Source organism: Triplophysa rosa, linkage group LG12 (assembly GCF_024868665.1).
Source record: "Triplophysa rosa linkage group LG12, Trosa_1v2, whole genome shotgun sequence".
Taxonomy (NCBI): Eukaryota; Metazoa; Chordata; class Actinopteri; order Cypriniformes; family Nemacheilidae; genus Triplophysa; species Triplophysa rosa.
In genome coordinates this window covers 12,834,341-12,852,833 of record NC_079901.1, presented here as the reverse complement: position 1 = coordinate 12,852,833, position 18,493 = coordinate 12,834,341, and the positions used below count along the sequence as shown (strand labels likewise).

At 38.3% G+C, this 18,493-nt stretch overlaps 1 protein-coding gene across 2 annotated transcripts in view; it reads right to left on the bottom strand.

Moving 5' to 3' along the window:
- Positions 1 to 18,185, bottom strand: part of lekr1 (leucine, glutamate and lysine rich 1) — a 69,591-nt gene extending 51,406 nt beyond the window's left edge. The window contains exons 1-3 of one of the 2 annotated variants that reach the window (XM_057348721.1): positions 17,557 to 18,185; positions 17,137 to 17,219; positions 10,432 to 10,646 (exon numbers count right to left, since the gene is read on the bottom strand). In XM_057348721.1, coding sequence (XP_057204704.1) covers positions 10,432 to 10,646; positions 17,137 to 17,219; positions 17,557 to 17,560 — 302 coding nt within the window. In that variant the 5' untranslated portion in view covers positions 17,561 to 18,185. The remainder of the gene's footprint in view (positions 1 to 10,431; positions 10,647 to 17,136; positions 17,220 to 17,556) is intronic. The other variant, XM_057348720.1, reaches the window with a different exon arrangement.
- Positions 18,186 to 18,493: the final 308 nt, after the last annotated feature.

Below are 18,493 nucleotides of genomic sequence, written 5' to 3'. Positions count from 1 at the left end.
TAGCAGCTGCCTTCTAAGTCTACATCGTAACTAAAATGGACTTAAAATGATTGGACTCTTAAATAAGTTTAATTGAGCTAATTTACAAATATATCAGTATCGACATCAGCTATTAGAAAAATATCAGTATATAGGATATCTGCAAAAATCCAATATTGCACATAGTCTGAAGCACATCAAAGATCCCTTTATTTGGCAGTTCACGCGTTTCTTTTGCCTATGCTGTACAATATGTAATTTGTAATTTCTACTGAAAATTATTGCTATACTAATGATGTAATGGTTACTTCTGACCTATACTTAAGTCATAAGAGTATGCATCTGCCTCCCAGACCCCTGGTCCATTCCCATCTGCCTGCATTGGTCTCAAAGCCAGATAAAACAGAATCAGTATAAGTGTAATGGGCGCTGTGTGTGTTTGGGAGCGAGTATGTGGTTCTATAAGCAGACAGGGAAGTTCACAAGCTTTGAAGGAGAAAACTCACAGATGCAAGAGTGTGCCAAATGCTGAGCTAAATAGCAACACATGCATAATACCTCATCCTCCCTATCCCCATCCTATTATTTTACTAGTAGGTGCAGGACGCTGTAGTTCATTTATATAAGTAAGAATAGCAAAATAAAGACTGTGACTTATTATACTCAAAAAATCTTCATACAGTGGACTACCAGTAAAATTGATAAAAATTGGGACCAAAAAATATTCAGACACTTTGACCTGACCGTGTTTTGCTTAAGTGTTTTTCTTTAATTGCTAATGCGACCATTTTACACCACAGACTGAACAAAATGAAGCATTGCTTGGTAATCGGTTGCCCTAACTTGTTATTATCTTATTGTGTACTTAAATTTAACAGCTGACAGCTATTCAACCTAATCCATTACATACCTTTCTATCAAAGTTATCTGACATTTGTTCTGACACAGTTTAACTCTGAGTTCTTGTCGTATTTTATTACCATTTTCTAAACTGTAGCGAATAAACTGTCATAATGTGAGAAATGTTGAAGATGTCTGAATAAATTTTGGTTTGACTGTATATACGAGGTAAATTATTAAATCAAAATCTCAGAAGGAAAACAAGCATGAAGGTTTTCGTAGATAAAGAAATAACACAAAAGAGGGTTCAAAAAGTGTTACTGTATATTACACTTGCAATAGTTCTTTCATAGTGCTATATCAGCACCATATATCAGTGCAGCACAAGGCGACAGGCCAAGTCACGCAGGTAATCATCGTCCAATGAGATATAGTCAATTTAAGTTGATGTAATAGACATCCAAATGGCCTGAGGCTAATTTATAGACTTTTTACATCCTACTTCAATAAACATGCTTTTGGGAAATGTGTTATGAAGATTGAACACTACTTATGTGCTTTTAACATTGTACTTAGTGCATTAGAAACCCGGTCATGATCAACTGATGTTAATGGCTTTGGAATGTACCATCCAAGATCAAGATCTCAATTTGGACATCGTTCTGGCATTGTTCAGTTATAAAATACTTTCTTCCATGGCAATGTTGAATAAAGATCCAATCCAGAAGCAATCTGATTCCAATTAGAGATGGATAATAGCTTGGCAGCAGGAAGGCCAACAAATGTTGTTTATCAAATAATAAAAGAGCGTGAAGAGTCATCGTTTAATATACTAATAAATAGGGGTGTAACGATACTTCGTAGTACGATATTTCATGATGCAAAAATGTTACGATGCGCATCGTAGTGAGATTGGGATATTTTACAATATGATGTTTAATTCTATTCGTTGAGCGGTCAAGACGCTACCAGCTCTGCGCCAGCGCGTCACTTGTGCTTATCTCACATCTTATCGTTTTTAAATGCCAATGTTCATTTATCCGCTAACGTGAGCTGCTGCATAACGTGATATGCAACATAAAGTAAGCCCAAAGAAACCAGTGCTGTTCCGATCAGAGAAGCGATGAAGTGAGTCGTACTGTAGATTAAAAGATTGAATGGCATGCTAAAAATCAAACCAAGTATGTGATTTGCATGATTGAAGAAATGTAATATAGTTAATGTAATATGTCTAAGATTTTTCTCATTCATTACTGTCTCAAGCAAAGACAGCGCAGCTTCAAAGAGACATGAGCCAATAGCGTTTGAGCGTGAGCTCTGTCAGAGCGTTTCATTGGTTGAATGTACTGAATGAACACGCCCTTCACTGAACGAACGACTCAATTGAGTCAAAATGAGACTGAATGAACTGCTACATGTCGTTCATGGTCTAATATTCTCTATCTTACAACAATGCATATCCATTAGTTACTCAACTTTTCTGAAAAATAATGGTAATGACCTGGTTTAATTTTATTCTAAAGTAAAGTAAATTATGTCAAAACTGTTCAATCTTGGTATGGGACATTTAATTACACCAATTCAATTAATTAAATGAGTTAATCCATTTAGATTTTAGTAGACTAAATATAATGTAGATTTCGTCGACTAAAACTAAAATGATGGGGATGACTAAAATATGACAAACTAAATTCAATTTTAGTCAAAAGACTATGACTAAAACTAAATAAAAATTTGTTGTCAAAATTGACACTGATCTTAGTTCTAATTTCAGTTAAGCCTTAAAATGTTAAAATTCTTTATTAAGTTGTACAGTATATGCAACAAAATAATTACTGAAATTGTTAATATTTTGAAAATAAATTTCAGTTTCATTTTTAAAATTTTGTTTAAAATATCGAGATGTGTATCGTATCGTGAACCCAGCATCGAGATATGTACCAAATCGTGAGCTGAGAGTATCGTTACACCCCTACTAATAAAGATCATATATCATCTAGATAAACTGTGCTGGTCTATGACCCATAGACATCAATGACAGACCTTTGCCTGTTCTACCAACACTCATCAAATCTCAACAGCCGTCGTGATCAACAAAGCAACATAACACCAACTAATTGCAAATCAATTACTCAATGATTATCAAGCATGACAAGACATTTCGGCCTCATTCAGTCAGTCGACCGAGGGACTTTTTCTCCATCTGTTGAAAAGCAGTGAGTCTGAATGTGAGGTTTTGATCAGCAGCGTGAAGCTGGGGACCATTACACAGTACAGAGTCGTGACTCATGGCCACATTCCCGATCAGTCTAGAAGCTCAAAGAGGCCGATTATAAATCACAACCGCTCTGAAAGAACCAGGCTACTGGAAACTAGAGCATCTTTACAGCTTTGCAGACTACTGCAAATATCACTTACCATTTCGAAATATGAAGCAAGAGGGAATTATTTCCGTGATTATAATGCTATAGGGTCATTCATGGAAACCAAACATTATAAAACAAAAACAAGATGAGATAAATACAAACAGAAGTGACACACAAAGCCACATACACACTCGGTATCGGATATGACCCTTTAATGTTATTTCAGTCACATAGGAAAAGTTGGCAGCTATCTGCCTTTTTCTGGGCACATTCAGAGCTTCACTGATGTTTTTGCATTCGGGTGTTGAATGAGATCACTGAAAGTCTGGATGAAATATGAAAATGATATGCACCATCGTAACGCACAACTTCAAAGTCACACCAGGAGGCCTTCACGCAGGTTAGCATGAAGCTTGGCAGCGCTGGCTTTTATTGTTTATTCTTCAGTAGTTTTTCTTTCGTGCTGCTGTTGCTGCTGTTGTCATGCCAGCCGCTCAAACGTGTCAACTGCTGCGTGTGAAGCTTATGTAAGGACCTTCTCTGTGAAGTTCAGGCTTCCTTACACGAGTGTGCTATCTTATAGGCACGTGAGAGAAGGAGACGCTTGGGTTTGCAAAGACAAAAAAAACTATTTTAATCAAAGACAATACAGTTAAGAGCTGTTTGTTCTGGGAGCAATTTTAGTGCCTATATGACCATCATTAAAGATGATGATCGATGATGATAAAAACAGAATATTCATTATAAGGACAATAAAAATAGATATTAAACTTACATGTTACTGTATATTGTAAGGTAAATAATATTTGTAATAGTAAATGCTGTTTCACATGACTGACCTGGAAACAGTGGAAATATATAATAGAAATAGAACATGAATTTACAGATTTGGGACTTTGAAGTCCACAATACTCCACTGATACAGACATACACGAACATGTGTGCACGGTTTTATATTTGGCCTGAGGTTTGAGGTGTGGGCGCTGATATATAGCCCACATTCCAGCCCTTCCTCTTTCCAAAGGGACACCCTACACACCTGTTTGTGTTTGAGAAAGAAAGAAAGAAAGAAAGAAAGAAAGAAAGAAAGAAAGAAAGAAAGAAAGAAAGAAAGAAAGAAAGAAAGAAAGAAAGAAAGAAAGATGTAGAGTTGACTGAATCCTTATTATTAATTCTCTGTGTGTTTTGAAACAGAAAGAGTGTGTTGGCTCATTCAAGGTTCTTTTGATTTGGAAATATAGTCCCATATGAATATCCCCTATGAGACAGACGAAATGCTGAATTTGCATAATTTGTGCTGACTCAGACCCACAGCACAGCAAAATAATGGTCAGCCTCACACTGTTTGCTTGGTTGCTAACAGTAACAACATGACAAGGAAATATCCCAATTATTGTAATGTAATCGCAACCTTAAAAGGTTTCTTAAAAGTAATTCAAGCCAAATGTGTTTTTGTCTTACTTTATAAGATGAGTCTTACATAAATGAACAGTGAGGGGGATCCAAAGGTCAAAAACCATAGTGAATATGCTTCTACTGAATTTGTTTCTAATTTAATACAAAATCAGATTACAAATAACGAGTGCAATTTCAGTTAACAAAAACAAATAAAAATGAACAATAATTTGAGTTCATTATTTGAAATGTCATCCGTTTGGTTATAATGACCGTGCACACAGACTGTACATACAAGCACATGTTACGTTATCCCGGTGTGATCTGGGAATATTCCATATTTTGTGTGCTTAATGGAAACAAGAAAATCTTTTTTAAGTTTATTTTTGTGTTTTAGACTTTGCTGTATATTTACACAGGAATGCAAAACACACACAGGCACTTACATACTCGAAACACATGTGAATGTACACTATCTGTCACCACCTTAACTGCAACCCAATTACAACTGTCAAGTAAAGGCATAATATGTGAAGACAGATTTGATGCATGGCAGCATGCTGTACTATGCATTACTTCGAAAAAGACACACAAAGCAGCACAATTAACTTCCCTTTCAATAATGCATTTAATGTAAACGTGCCATATGAAGAACATGAACTAAAGGCCTAAAGAGATGCAAAGCAAGAATCAGTAAGAGCAGTTTTTTCAAAGCGTCCCCTAGAGAAACCAACAAATATAAAAAGTAAAAATGTAGTGGTACTATGGTAAAACGAGGGTAACACATGTTGATTCAACGGTACTGAATGATTACCATATTGATGTACCATGGAAACACTTTGATAACTTTGTACTACCGTGCCCCGCCTATGTCAAAGAACATGATAGTACAATAGTACTACTTTACATAGTGGTAGATAAACTGTAAAGATAATTCAATTACAAGTGAGATGTGAGATGTAGTCTCACAAAATCCACAACCTCGTCCTTCCCAACCCCCATAACGTTACAACGGATGGCTCTCATTTCCTTACAGGATCCATTAAAACTTATGTCTATTATTAATGTGTTGTAGAGACTGGTCAGTTTGCACTTTGTTTACATTTGCACTGTAGTGTAGGGAGTGTAACTTCTCATAATGACAACACAAACCACCAAGGGCTGTTTATGCCTTTTTCCAGTTCTAAACGGTGTTTTGCATTTTGGCTTATAGGCTCCAACTGAGATCATATTCCGGAACATCAAAAGAAAGCGTTCAGAGCAGCGCTGTTTTTAAAGTGGCTGGTACAGTACAAAAGCAGGATACATGACTGATTTGAATTGCTAATCACACTGTTGACAGAGTGATTCAGATGCTTCTTTTTCGCCAATCTGAAACATCACAAACAGCCCACGTGCTTGATCTCCGTACTCCTTGCTTCCTTTTATAAACCTGTCAGCGCAGGTCTTCTGTAGAGTCCTGGACAAACTTGATTTAGCTGAATCTCCTATTCAAACCCAAGTCGAATGAATCGTTTTCGTGACCCTTTGACCCTGTCAATCATGTGACTGTCACATGTTAATTGGAGAAGGTAAGCGAGGCCCTGTGGGTGTGGCATGAGCTCACCAATGCCGTGGTTTAACAAGAATAATACACCACAGACAGGGTCTTTTTTGAAGCATGCTGGGAGACCCAGGGGGTCTTCACGCACATACACACAATCACACAAATAGATGCATGACAGAGCCACTTATAAATAATGAAAGACGGTGTTGTATGACCTCCATCTGAACTCATGCATACAAAAAAGAGGAACAGCTCCACCACTAGCTGACCTGGTGACCACATCCAAACATCTGAATTTAAATGTAAACCTGCTAAAAGGGTCCCAAACATACATGTTTGTACAATAATAAAAAACACAGCAGACATAAAAAACTTGGAATACTCTAGAAAGGTGTAAGAGAAGCAAATACCACAGCTGGCCTGTCAATCACTATTAGTTAAGGTGAAACCAAAGCTAATCATAGCACAGCCTTGTGCACATTTATATTTCAAACTAACTGAATCTGTCAGGCATCTTTTGTTCAAAACTAAAGCCTTTTCCTACACCTAGAAATCTCACAAACGTGCATTAGCATATAAATAACTCCCCAGTGTACATAGCTTATTCACAACCTGATATGACAAAGTTGCATTTAAATAAATGACTCATGCGTGTGCTTGTGCGTGTGTGTGTGTGCTTGTGCGTGTGCGTGTGTAAAACGTTATTTTCTCTTTACATTGCAGTCCCTCTTGTGAATTTATTTATGTTTGTATTTGTCTGCATTGGTGTTTTGTGAGAAAAACACTGCATCTATATACTGCCCTCTTCCACTTCCTGTGCCAACCACAAGCATAAAGCCTCATCGTACTCACACATTATAGGTTATGAGGTGGTGACACGTATGCAACGCAGGCGTGCAACACATATATATGTTAACCTCAACGTAACCTCACACAGAGACAGAGGTGTCAGGTATGTTAACAGATACACAGGCACAGATAAGCATGCACTCAACAAGTGATGACATAGCAAGTTCTCTATAACTGAGAGAAGCGCTGAGGAAGTGAAAAACCACCAAACCTTTTACAGTATACATTTATATCATTGTCACACACATAAAGCCACACATGTAAAAAAACATATGAATGTAATCTAAAACAATGTTACATGGGCTTTAAATGTGCTGTTTGTAATTTTTGGAGGCTCTATTGACAGAAATGCAATATAATAGCCAAGCCTATACATAACTATGTCTTCAGATGTGTATAAAGACCTTACATAATGAAGTGGTATGTTTTTATGATCTTAGAATGAGCTATTTCTATCTACATACACCGCGGGTCCCCTTGCATGGAATTCACCATGTTGTTTCTACAGTAGCCCTAAACGGACAAACTGTTACAAAACATTATCTTCTTCGGCAAAGAAGCGAAAACGTGATGACATCTTGGCCCAGTGTTAGCCGCCGTAGTGCTTCGAAAGGGAGGGGAGAGGGGTGGAGTGGAGTGAGCCAATGGTAGCAATTCGCAACCTCGCCGCCAGATGCCGCTAAATTTCATACACTGGACCTTTAAAGCTTATACTATCAAACTCACATAAACACAGCCATCAACTAAATAACTACATAATAGTTTGTTATATGAATTAAAATGTAAAAAAGAATATTCTTTATGTTCTACGATGTAAAATGTTTTTTAAAGCTGCTTTGCAACAATGCACTTTGTAAAAAGTGCCAAAAAAATAACACTGAATCGCTTTCTTTAGCTTCCTTTACATCCTACCACACCTGAAGCAGTTCATCAAGGTGTTCAGGATCAGAACATTAAAGGCAGGTGTTGTGGAGCAGGGTTTGCATTAAACTCAACAGCAGGGTACTGTAGCCCTTCAGAAAAAGGGTTGGTTTTGTAAACAAATGTGGCTCTGTGGTGCTTTCAGCATAGCTCTATTTGTTTGAGCGATCCATCTTAGCAACAACCAACGGCACAGGTGGGATTACCTGTTAGTCCATCCAATGGCACGGAGGCGAAATGTTTGGGAAACCTGTCTAAAAACATTATTGTTTGGTGCTGCTTAGTAGTGGCACAGAAAATCCACAAGTTTTCCTTCATTAAAAAGGTAAAAAAAAGACCTATTCACAGGTTGCTATGCATAAAGTATGCATGAGAAACCATACAGCACCTTCCTAAACATCACTGAGTCTGTTTCATTCTCACACTGCTGTCACGGATGTTGTTGCCCACTAACTATCTACATCTCCCACATGCCCTCTCTCTCACGACCCACTTACTGCCATCTCACATCCGCCTCTTCCTCTCTCTTGCTTTGAGTCAAGTCAACGGGTTCACAAGCAGGTCGCTAAACTGTCTGAGTCAAAACGAAAGCCTCAACCAGGCCTGCAGCTGATTTGTTGTTATTTAAAAAAAATCTCACTGGCTTGTTAAGCCGTGACCCAGTTTCTGTTAAAGCGACACCTGTTTTAAGACCATAATGAATAGGGTTGCGAAAATGGGTGCTCTAGCCTCCTCATATCCACCTTTCTCAAACAAAAGCGCATGGATGCACAAGCCGAATGTGCACCCTCCTGTCGTGTTGGGTCTGCAATGTGCTGGCTATGAATGAATCGCGGACTCCGATCCAGAAGCACGACTGCTGTGCTGTTAAGAATTTCTCGTGAGCTCACGGGGACGACACAACCTGCTATTATTATCAGCCACAGTGGGGAATAGCCCTGAAATAGGATCCGCTCGCTCTCTGTCTCTCTCTTCATTCTCAGAGTTTCTGTCTGTGCTAAGCACTAAGTAGGCGTTGAGAGGTTTATTTTTTGATTGCTGCGTTGGTATAATTATGCTTGGAATCTGCGTCAGCTGGGAAAGAGGACGTATGTGTATGTGTGCGCGGTTCTACTGTAGTGAGGGAAGCCAGAATGAGGCGTTCAAGCACCTGCAGGGCATGATGAACCATTCACACATACACAGCACTTACACACACAGAATCACACATACACGAATGCTTCGTGAGGAAAAACATATGTGTGAACCATAACTTACATTAGTATGCTAACGTTTTTCAGTCATGACCTGACTCATTAACTAGTTTGACCGGGTAGAATGACGCGTGATTGGAAACCGCAAAGAGCCAAATGCTCTGGGTAAGGAGTGGACAGTTGCTGTTTGAAGTGTAAAGTGGGAGTAAGATTATGCATATGCATTATGTACATTGGCCTGTGGGTGCTTACAGTCTTCGAACATTAGGGGATGGAGTTAAGGTAAGCCTATATTCTAGAAAATGGAAAGTTTGAAATCCTTTTCAGCATTGACAGGGTTTACAATGAACTACATTTAAAGGAAAATGGGATTTGGTCCTTTAGCGTAATTTTGTCCACGAAGGAAAAATTCGTCATTTCAGATTACTTAGAAAAAGACCACCACAACTCTCTTCCTAAGCCTTCTAAACACAGAAGGTCAAGATTACTGTTTATAGATAAAACCTTTAGTTTTGTTTGAGTATAGACCACTTCGCAATGTGTAAACATTGGTCCAGCAGCACATCCAATTTAATTTATTTTTTAATTTTTTAAATCTTACATACAGTATATAATAAAAAAAACATGTGAAATGTTAAAAAATGTACGTTCTTCTGGACCAGCGTGATTTAGGTTTTCCAAAGTGGTCTATACACGGCTAAAACGAATAGTATTGTTTGTTTTAGATGTAATGCAATGTGTATACATGATTTAATGTTCAAAAACGCTGTATTTTCCACATACCGTGCATGTTTGTATCTCCTCTTTGCCCCGCCTCTCTGAAACGCGCAAATTTTTACGAAGCTCATCGCTCTGAAAAGTGAGGTGTGCAATGATTGGCCAGTTAACCAGTGTGTAGTGATTGGTCGAATACTGCAAGCGTGTGATAGAAATGTAACGCCTCTTACCATATTCGGAACATCAGGTTCCAAATCAATTGTACTGACAGGTACGCCCACCTTACTTGCGTTTACATTTGGATGAGCATTCACTTTTAGATCAAATTTATCGTTTGTTCCGACACTTTCATTTTTGCAATTTTACGTGTCTAATACATGCATGGGCAACTTATAACACACCAAAGACACAGAAAAACACGTATTCACACCGTATGACCCATTTAACTTCCGGTAGACCTCCACAAAGAATCAATAACTGTTGAGTAGTATTAATTTAATTTAATACATTTAATATACCATAAAATATGAATATAAATAAAAAATAAAATAAATTGTGCGTCAGATGAAAACATCTGTAAAAATAATCGGATGTTTGCATTAGTGGATCTATGATGGAGACTCACGTTTCCTCCTGCTGAAGCACCGCTGCTTTCATCTCCTCCAGATGATCGAAGGCTTGCCGGAGCTCCTCTCTCACAGCCCTCTCTCTCTCCACACTCCCTCTCGCTCTCTCCAGCTCTCTCTCCACTTCCTGCAGACGTTCCTGCAGACGCTGGAACTCGTGCAGTATCAAATAACTCACGCCACAGTACCGGCAGGCCTTCTCTGATTGATCCATCTGAACACATACATATACACAGTCATCAGTTCATTTCTGTATAAATTGAATTCAAGTACACACAGTCAAAAACAAACAAGGAAGTTCAGTTCCATAATTTCCCCAATGGACAAAATTTCCATAATCCACAAAAGATATACAGTATATTAAAATATATACTGTATTAAAAACATCACCCATGCATACTTCTGAGAAACACACTCAAAACTGACAGGCAGTCTGGGAAGAGAGTTAAAGTGAACAGTGAAAGTGACCTTTTAGTCAGATATGGTGACCCATACCCGAAATGTGACCTCTGCATTTAACCGGCAACCTTCTGGTCACGACTCTCTAACCATTAGGCCACGACTGCCCTAATAAAAGGATATTTATCATTTCATAGTTCATGTTTTATGCCATCTTATGAGTCAGTTCTGTACACAGTTACACTTCACTGAACTAATGGCAGCTTTATAATAACCCTTGGGTCATGACAAATATCCAAGTCATGTCACTCCTCCCCTACTGCAAAAGACCTGTCAGACTGTAACTACCACACCAAAGACCATTAAACCTCCATCTGAGCAACACAATGCTGTGAACATGTTTTTCTTTCCTTTCATATGTGACTAAAAACAGAAATTATGACAGGAGGTCAGGCACTGTGCTTTCATTATTTTCTAATAGCTTTAGTTTCTGTTACATTTACTGTAAGATAACATGTGATCGTGCTTGCTAACCCTGCAGCTGTGTTTAAGTAGCTTTACAGTAAAGATTACTGTAAATTCTGCGACATGTGCATATCTTAGTGCTTGTGAAACGAGAAGTGAACCTTCTTGTTGAGAGGGAAACCAGAATGATTGATTTGCATTTGTATCGCTACATCTCGACACATCAATCATTTTCATCCGTATACTCAGTTCTGTTTATTCATAGGAGGCCAATCGTGCTGATTGCAGCACATAGACAGATTCATGAATAAGTAAATCTATTTTTTAGAACCCCTCTCTCTCTATTTGCCTATAATCAATCACACAGTTTCTTGGAAAATAGGCACAGATCATGTCAAGGAAATTGTAATCAGACAGAATCATCTTGTTTTTGAATAAAACAATATCCTTAAAATGAGATTAATTCACTTTGTACAGTAAGACTTGCTTTTAGAATGTAACATACATTATGAAAATGTATTGTAATATTTTCACCCCCAAATTTTTTTTAAACTTTTTTATTTTATCACTTTACACTGTAATAACTTTCTTTCCACCACTGAACAGAAACATTAAAATTTTAATTAAAAAATCTGAATAATCTTGCAACTGTAATTCTTTCATATAAATGAAAGTGAACCTCTCAGACATGATGAACATTCTGCTCAACATCTCAATTTGTAGTTCACAGAGGAAAATTCATGATGGTGAGTACATAATAACGGTGAGTACATATTTGTGTCTTAAGATGTTATTTTTAGGGATGCTCTGATCATTGGATCTCTGTATCGGCCGATTATCACATTTTAGGACTCAATCGGTTCTCACTAAACTAGGCCAATCTCACAAACTGATCAAATTTGATAACATTAACGCATGAGGACTTGCATGATACGTGGGGACTTACATGATTTGGCGCCACAGTCATGTCATCGTCGGTGTGGAATGAGGTTTCAAGAAACAATGGAAAATTCGCTGTTTGCTCTGTATGTTCCAAAGAAATCTCACATGGAGGAGCAATGTCCAAAACATTTAATACGACAAACCTGATGAATGGAAAATATAACAAAAATACAAAAATATAACTAAGGTAACATCTATGGCAGGGCTCGACATTAAAGCTTGTCCGGGACAAGTAAATGTTTTGTATGGGCAAGTGAGAGAGAATTTTACTTGCCCGACCGGACAAGTAACTTGAAAAAAAAAAACCAGTGCGACATATATGTAGAATAATAAGAATATGTGCATTAGACAGAGCTGCGTGTTTGTCGTGGTTGTGCTTGTTTGTGTGTGACAATAATCAATGCGCACCGCACTGAGTCCACGCGGACGCGGAATCCTGTTACTTAATGTCATCTGGCTGTTCTGCGTGTCTGAGTGAATTATGTGCACGTTTAACATACAACACGAGTGATGGTCGAAGATTTATCTGCGTCTGCACTGTATGAGGATATGAACACATGAACTTCATCTCCAGAGTTGCTCTGAGAGTTTATTTTACGAGCGTTTTAGTGTTCGAGTGAAGCTATCTGGAAAACAAGCGTCTTCCCAAAGACCCGTCAATATAAAAGTCCCGTTAAATTGAACACTCAGACAAAAAATACTGTGGTGTACTATAGAAAATTGAAGTGCCCTTGTAGTAAATTGATAAACACTGTATACAATAGTAAAGTTCAAAAACAATATAGTAGGTTAGTAGTTTACTATAGTAAATACTGTAGTAACCTACAGTAATTTATGTGGACAAATATACCACTATTGTATAGTAAAAAAGGAAAAACACAGAACTTAGAAATATTAAAACAAATTTAGATAATCTAAAAATGATATGGCCCTAATTTATCCATCTGTATGTAACATCAATGTCTTTTGTCAGTTATCTGCCTATTCATAATGAACTACACTTGCACATTTCTGCCTGTGCTACCAAACTTTAAACCTCTCTAGCACCAGTGCTATGTGCAAAAAGTTAACCTACAGCCTTAACACTAATAATAATTACTGTTTGCCTTTCTTTTATAGCAGTCACGGATAGGCCTATAACCAAATTCAGGCGACCAAAGCGGACACTAGTTAAAATGCTTAGAAGCAAACTTGACCAATCTAAATCCGAAATGATTATATTATATTATAATTCAAATGAAATATCTTTTTTTATCTTTGGACAAGTAATTTTTGTACTCGGACAAGTGAATGTCAAATTTACTTGTCCGAAGGACAACCACATGACAATGCTTAATGTCAAGCCCTGTATGGTATTACTTTATCTAAAAAAGGTTAACGGTGATCTAGCTTACATATCAGTAATATAAAGCTTGAAGCATTGGAAACGGGATCCATACCGGCCGATCAAGATGACAAGAAATCGGTAGGCCTGATCGGAGCATCTCTAATTATTTTATTAATATACTGTGCAATTCTGCAGTGCTTTAGCAGTAAATAAATGTACCTTATTTTTTTATATAAAAACAGTGCTGGGTTTTACAAGGGTCACACACATATATAACACTGTGAGTTTGACCCTGTGTCTGTTAAAGCCTATCCGTGATCCGGCTTAGCCAACTGTCTAAACAGACACGCAAACACACAGTCCTCCAGGAAAATGCAGACATTGCACGAAATCTAACGACTCTGATCCCCCTCTCTCTCTCTCTCTCACTCACACATTAGGTCACGTTCAAAGACAGGCACGCATGCATAGGCTTATAAATACACGCACATGCTGGCCTGAGGGGGGATGTCTGCCACCAGTAGGAATGTGTTCCATTGACAGTAATGGCCATTGGGTAGACCCTTACTCCTAGCACTGACACATCCACTTAACGCTGAAACATACACACAGTGCTTACAAATATACCTTACCAAAGTTCTGGTATAAATAAAGCTCCTAAAGTGACAGTGCACCCAAAAATTAAAACTCCAGGACGATGGACACTGGCCCTGATTCTACATCCTTACGAAAGTTCATTTTTACACTCATCATTAAACTGAAAAAAAATCTGTTCAACTTTAGTAAAAGTATTTGATAAACAGGTTATGAGTGTATAGGTAGTATAAGAATGTAATGCTGCTAAAGGCACAAAACATATACACTTCATCTTTAAGATCAGATAAAGCAAACATATGCCTCTTTATATCTTTTTAAATGTTCTTTTTTTAATATCTTTTTTAAACATACAGGGTGTCTTAAAAAACAGGATAGGTCTTATCAAGGAAGGAAATACCCATCATTAATTTATATGGAATCTTTTAGCCCTGATTAAGCATTGTGGGATTTGTCTCATGCAGAAAGTAGGAAAGAGCGGCTCACGTGCAAAGGTCTCAAAACAGAATCCTAATCTTTTTTTCAGCCCACCCCTCCCGCTCTTCACTTGAACCCTGTCAAATCCCATGGCAGAAATGGGTCAGTGTTACAGACACGCAACATACCCCCAATACCTCGGCAAATTACCACAGCCCCATCCAAACATCACGCAAGGGAACCTGTTATGAATTTCCTCTGACAACTGTGCATTTGAATCTAGTTAATGATTCTGGTGCATAAAAGAAAACATTTATTTAGGAATATTACAATCATCAGTATTAAGAGTCCAGAATCCAGCGTGTGATGTTTTCTTTTTCATTACCCACTGTCCATAAAATACTCACAGATTAAGCTGGTTAAGTGTTTTCTCATCTTTTTTTCCTAAATTAAGTTTGCAAGCGATTGTGTGTTGGCATTAGTGTTTGTTTTTGTCCATATGGGCGAGAGTGTGTGATTTTCGAGCGCATCTGAGTGAAAGAGGACTGTTCGTGACTGCTGCTTTGTGGATTTTCATGGAGATAAAGACCCCCCGTGGTGCTCACTGTACCATGAGCCAACGCCGAGATTCTCATCTGGACCCATCGTGCCAACACGTTACATGAGAGCAGGATGCCTGTTGGCAGGGGGATGGGGCATAAACTGGCACTTCACTTGGGGCAGGGGAGGGGGGGGTAGTGCCGTTCAGACGATGGCCTTCAGCAGTCATGGGTGCATTTGACGCCTGGATGAGCCCCCCAATTCCCTTCTTCTTCTGTCTTCGCACACACTACCTCGCGTGGAGGCAGAACAAGGGCAGTGACTGGGAAGAATGACCTTTGACTGCATGATGATCTAAAGCCCAACAAAGAGACAAACATGCCGAAAGTGATGTGGGGGGGGTTGACCACTAACTCATATTTACTCAACAATAATATGTTATAATTTTGTTGAACCCTGGCAAGGAAAGCCTCAACCTCAGCATAGGCAGGTAAGAGGACAAAGAAGAATTGGTCATGTACTAAGCGACGAGGGAAGATGAGGATACAAACATGCCTTTGAACACGCAACACTTGCCTCCATTATACTTTCATGTCTCCCAAGGTACAAAAATGTGGCTGTTTTTGTCTCGTTCATTATTTAGAAAGAAGCAGAGCTGGAATGAGAGGCACCATGGTGTGACTCAGTAGGATCTCCATCACTTCTCTTGTCACAGTGGAGCTACTTGCCACGCTAACATCAAAAATGAATAGAAGAAAGGCTGGAAATCCAAAAGCAGTTGTCTTAGTTTATAAGACATTACAGCCAGGGAGGACAAAAAGGAGTCAGGAATGAAAGTCATTTGGAGTTTACCACAAGAGCTAGAGAGGTGTCAGTCAAGTAATTGTACTTGGTGAATTTACAGTCTGAGGCATTGATCCTTTGTGTGAAAAACTATTTTTACAAGTCATATTAAATTAATTGGTATAGCCCAAAGGAAATAGCTAGAAGGTGTTTGACCTTGCGTTTACCCTGCAAGAGGTATGCCATGCATGCCATGCATCTGGGCCACAGAACACAACACCCCATCTAACTGGGATCCTCCCTGTTGCAAGGTATGCTATCAATGAGGTAGTTTAACTATGATGCGTTTAATGGAATAACATCTATATCCTTATTATTAAAAATACAGTATATATTCTAGAAGATATATTGCTATTAAGCTCTGATATAAATATTACATTCTAGTCGGTGCAGGTTAAGGAGAGTTCACCCAAAATGGAAAATTCTTCATTATTTATTCACCATCAGGTTATTCCAAACTTGTATGACTTTCTTTCTGTTGCAGAACACAGAAGAAGATATTTTGAAGAACGTTGGTAACCAAACAATATTGGCCCCCATTGACTTCCATTGTATGGACACGAAACCACCGAGACATTTCTCAGAATGTCTTTTGTGTTCAACAGAAGAACAAGTCATATATAGGTTTTAAACAACACGAGGGTGAATAAATGATGACAGAATTTAGATTTTTGGGTGAACTATCCTTTTAAGCATGCAAGCTACATGCATCATGAGTAGCTTATATAAAAAACTCTTACTTGAAAGAATAAATTCATGCCGTTTTACATCCTGTTGATCAAACGCCTTTCCTGGCTAACTTTTATATGTTAAAGAATGAAATACATCTTAACTGGTAGACCTATTTCTGAGCTATGAGACAAATACAAAAATACAAGCACTCCTAGGTCAATCCTAATCATTTTTACTACACAGAATAGGTTTTTTTCTGATAATAGAACTCCTCTAAATGACCCAGAGCAACATGACCTTCTCGTGACACAAAGACACCTGAGTAAATCTGAGGGAGAGCGAGTGTTGAATCTCCTCGTATCTCTCACCAGCTGCCCCGGAACACAACGAATAACAAAGTATGTACCAGAGATTTAGTGTCTGTAATAACAATAGCAACAAAACTGAGAACCTATGCAAATATCTGCATAGTAGGGGTGTTAAACCTGTGAAATTAATGTTTTACCTGCTGTATTTCTTGAGGTAGGGGGTAAGAGGGGATGTGTATATCCATTTCCTCTTTATCAGCTCGCTCCCTGGGTGTCTCCTCTCCAGGACAGAAGAAAATATGCAAATGTTATTGTACTGACATACAGACACAATGTAGGCAAACGAATTGTTACTTTCATGCAATAATTGTCCCAAATGCGATCCTGGATGTATCTTATGTGATTCTTGCAAGTTTCTATCAATATCTGCTTGTAATATCTGCTTTGCACTAATATTACGTTTTTAAGACTTTTAATACAACAGCTTCATTTGTTGTGCTAACAGCTTCATTTCAAACCATTCACTTAGCATAGCAAAATGCTCGAGCACAAACAATTACACCTACAGCTTTTAACGGTTTGGAGAAACAAATAGTACGTTCAAAGTAATTACATACCCATTGTTTTATCGGTTTACTACCAAAAAATAGTTCAATCCCTGTAGTGTAAACAAATACACCTCACAGGCTGTAGTCTACTCGGTCCAGCACGCCGAGTGAAACGTGAGTGGTAATTAAAGCGTTACGCAGTCTCCATGGTATCAACGTTGTGTTTACGCAAATAGCGTAGAACCTTTCAGAACGGTATGACGCGTGTGATCGAAATAGAACAGATGGTTTACGTAAAGAGTCACGAAAATTAAACATGGTTTATTAGATTCTCCTCGTTTCATTGTAGTAAAACCAATGGTCTCGCCACAATAAATAGTTGAACCATTGTGTCAGAATTGTGTCCATGTAACGAGTCTCGTTTTATTGAACAATGGAGTGGTCATGTTTAAGATTAAATAGTGTTAAATAATTGTTGTTATTATAGTCCTTAACAAATATTAATAATTGCGTTTATTAATTATTTATTAAGCAGCTGGTTGGACGTGTTGTAACCGAGATGCAACCACTAACGGCAATGCCCGTGGGACTGGGAGGCTTGCGTTTATAGAGTTAACCAGGCACGCTATGGTGTGTGGGGAAGTGTGTAGTGTAAATAGAACATTGACGAAATGACAAGTGTGTGTGTGCGTGTGCTTGTGCGTGTGTGCACGTCCCTTGCGTGCGTCTGGATGTCACAGAAGGTTGTGCGTGCAATCCCTTTGCGTGCTGCACGCAGTGGTGTAAATTGGTATGTGGCGTGAGAGAAGGGATCGGATTGAGTAGGTTTAGAGATAGGCTACCTATGAGAATTACGACGAACCTTACATTGGATTTACCAATAGCCTATTTCTCGGTTGTAAATACAGTTCAGTGAGCACAACATTACATAATCTATGTTAAATATACAATGTACATATTCCCATGTGTGTAGCCACGTTCCTTTCGAAAAGAATTAATAAAAAAG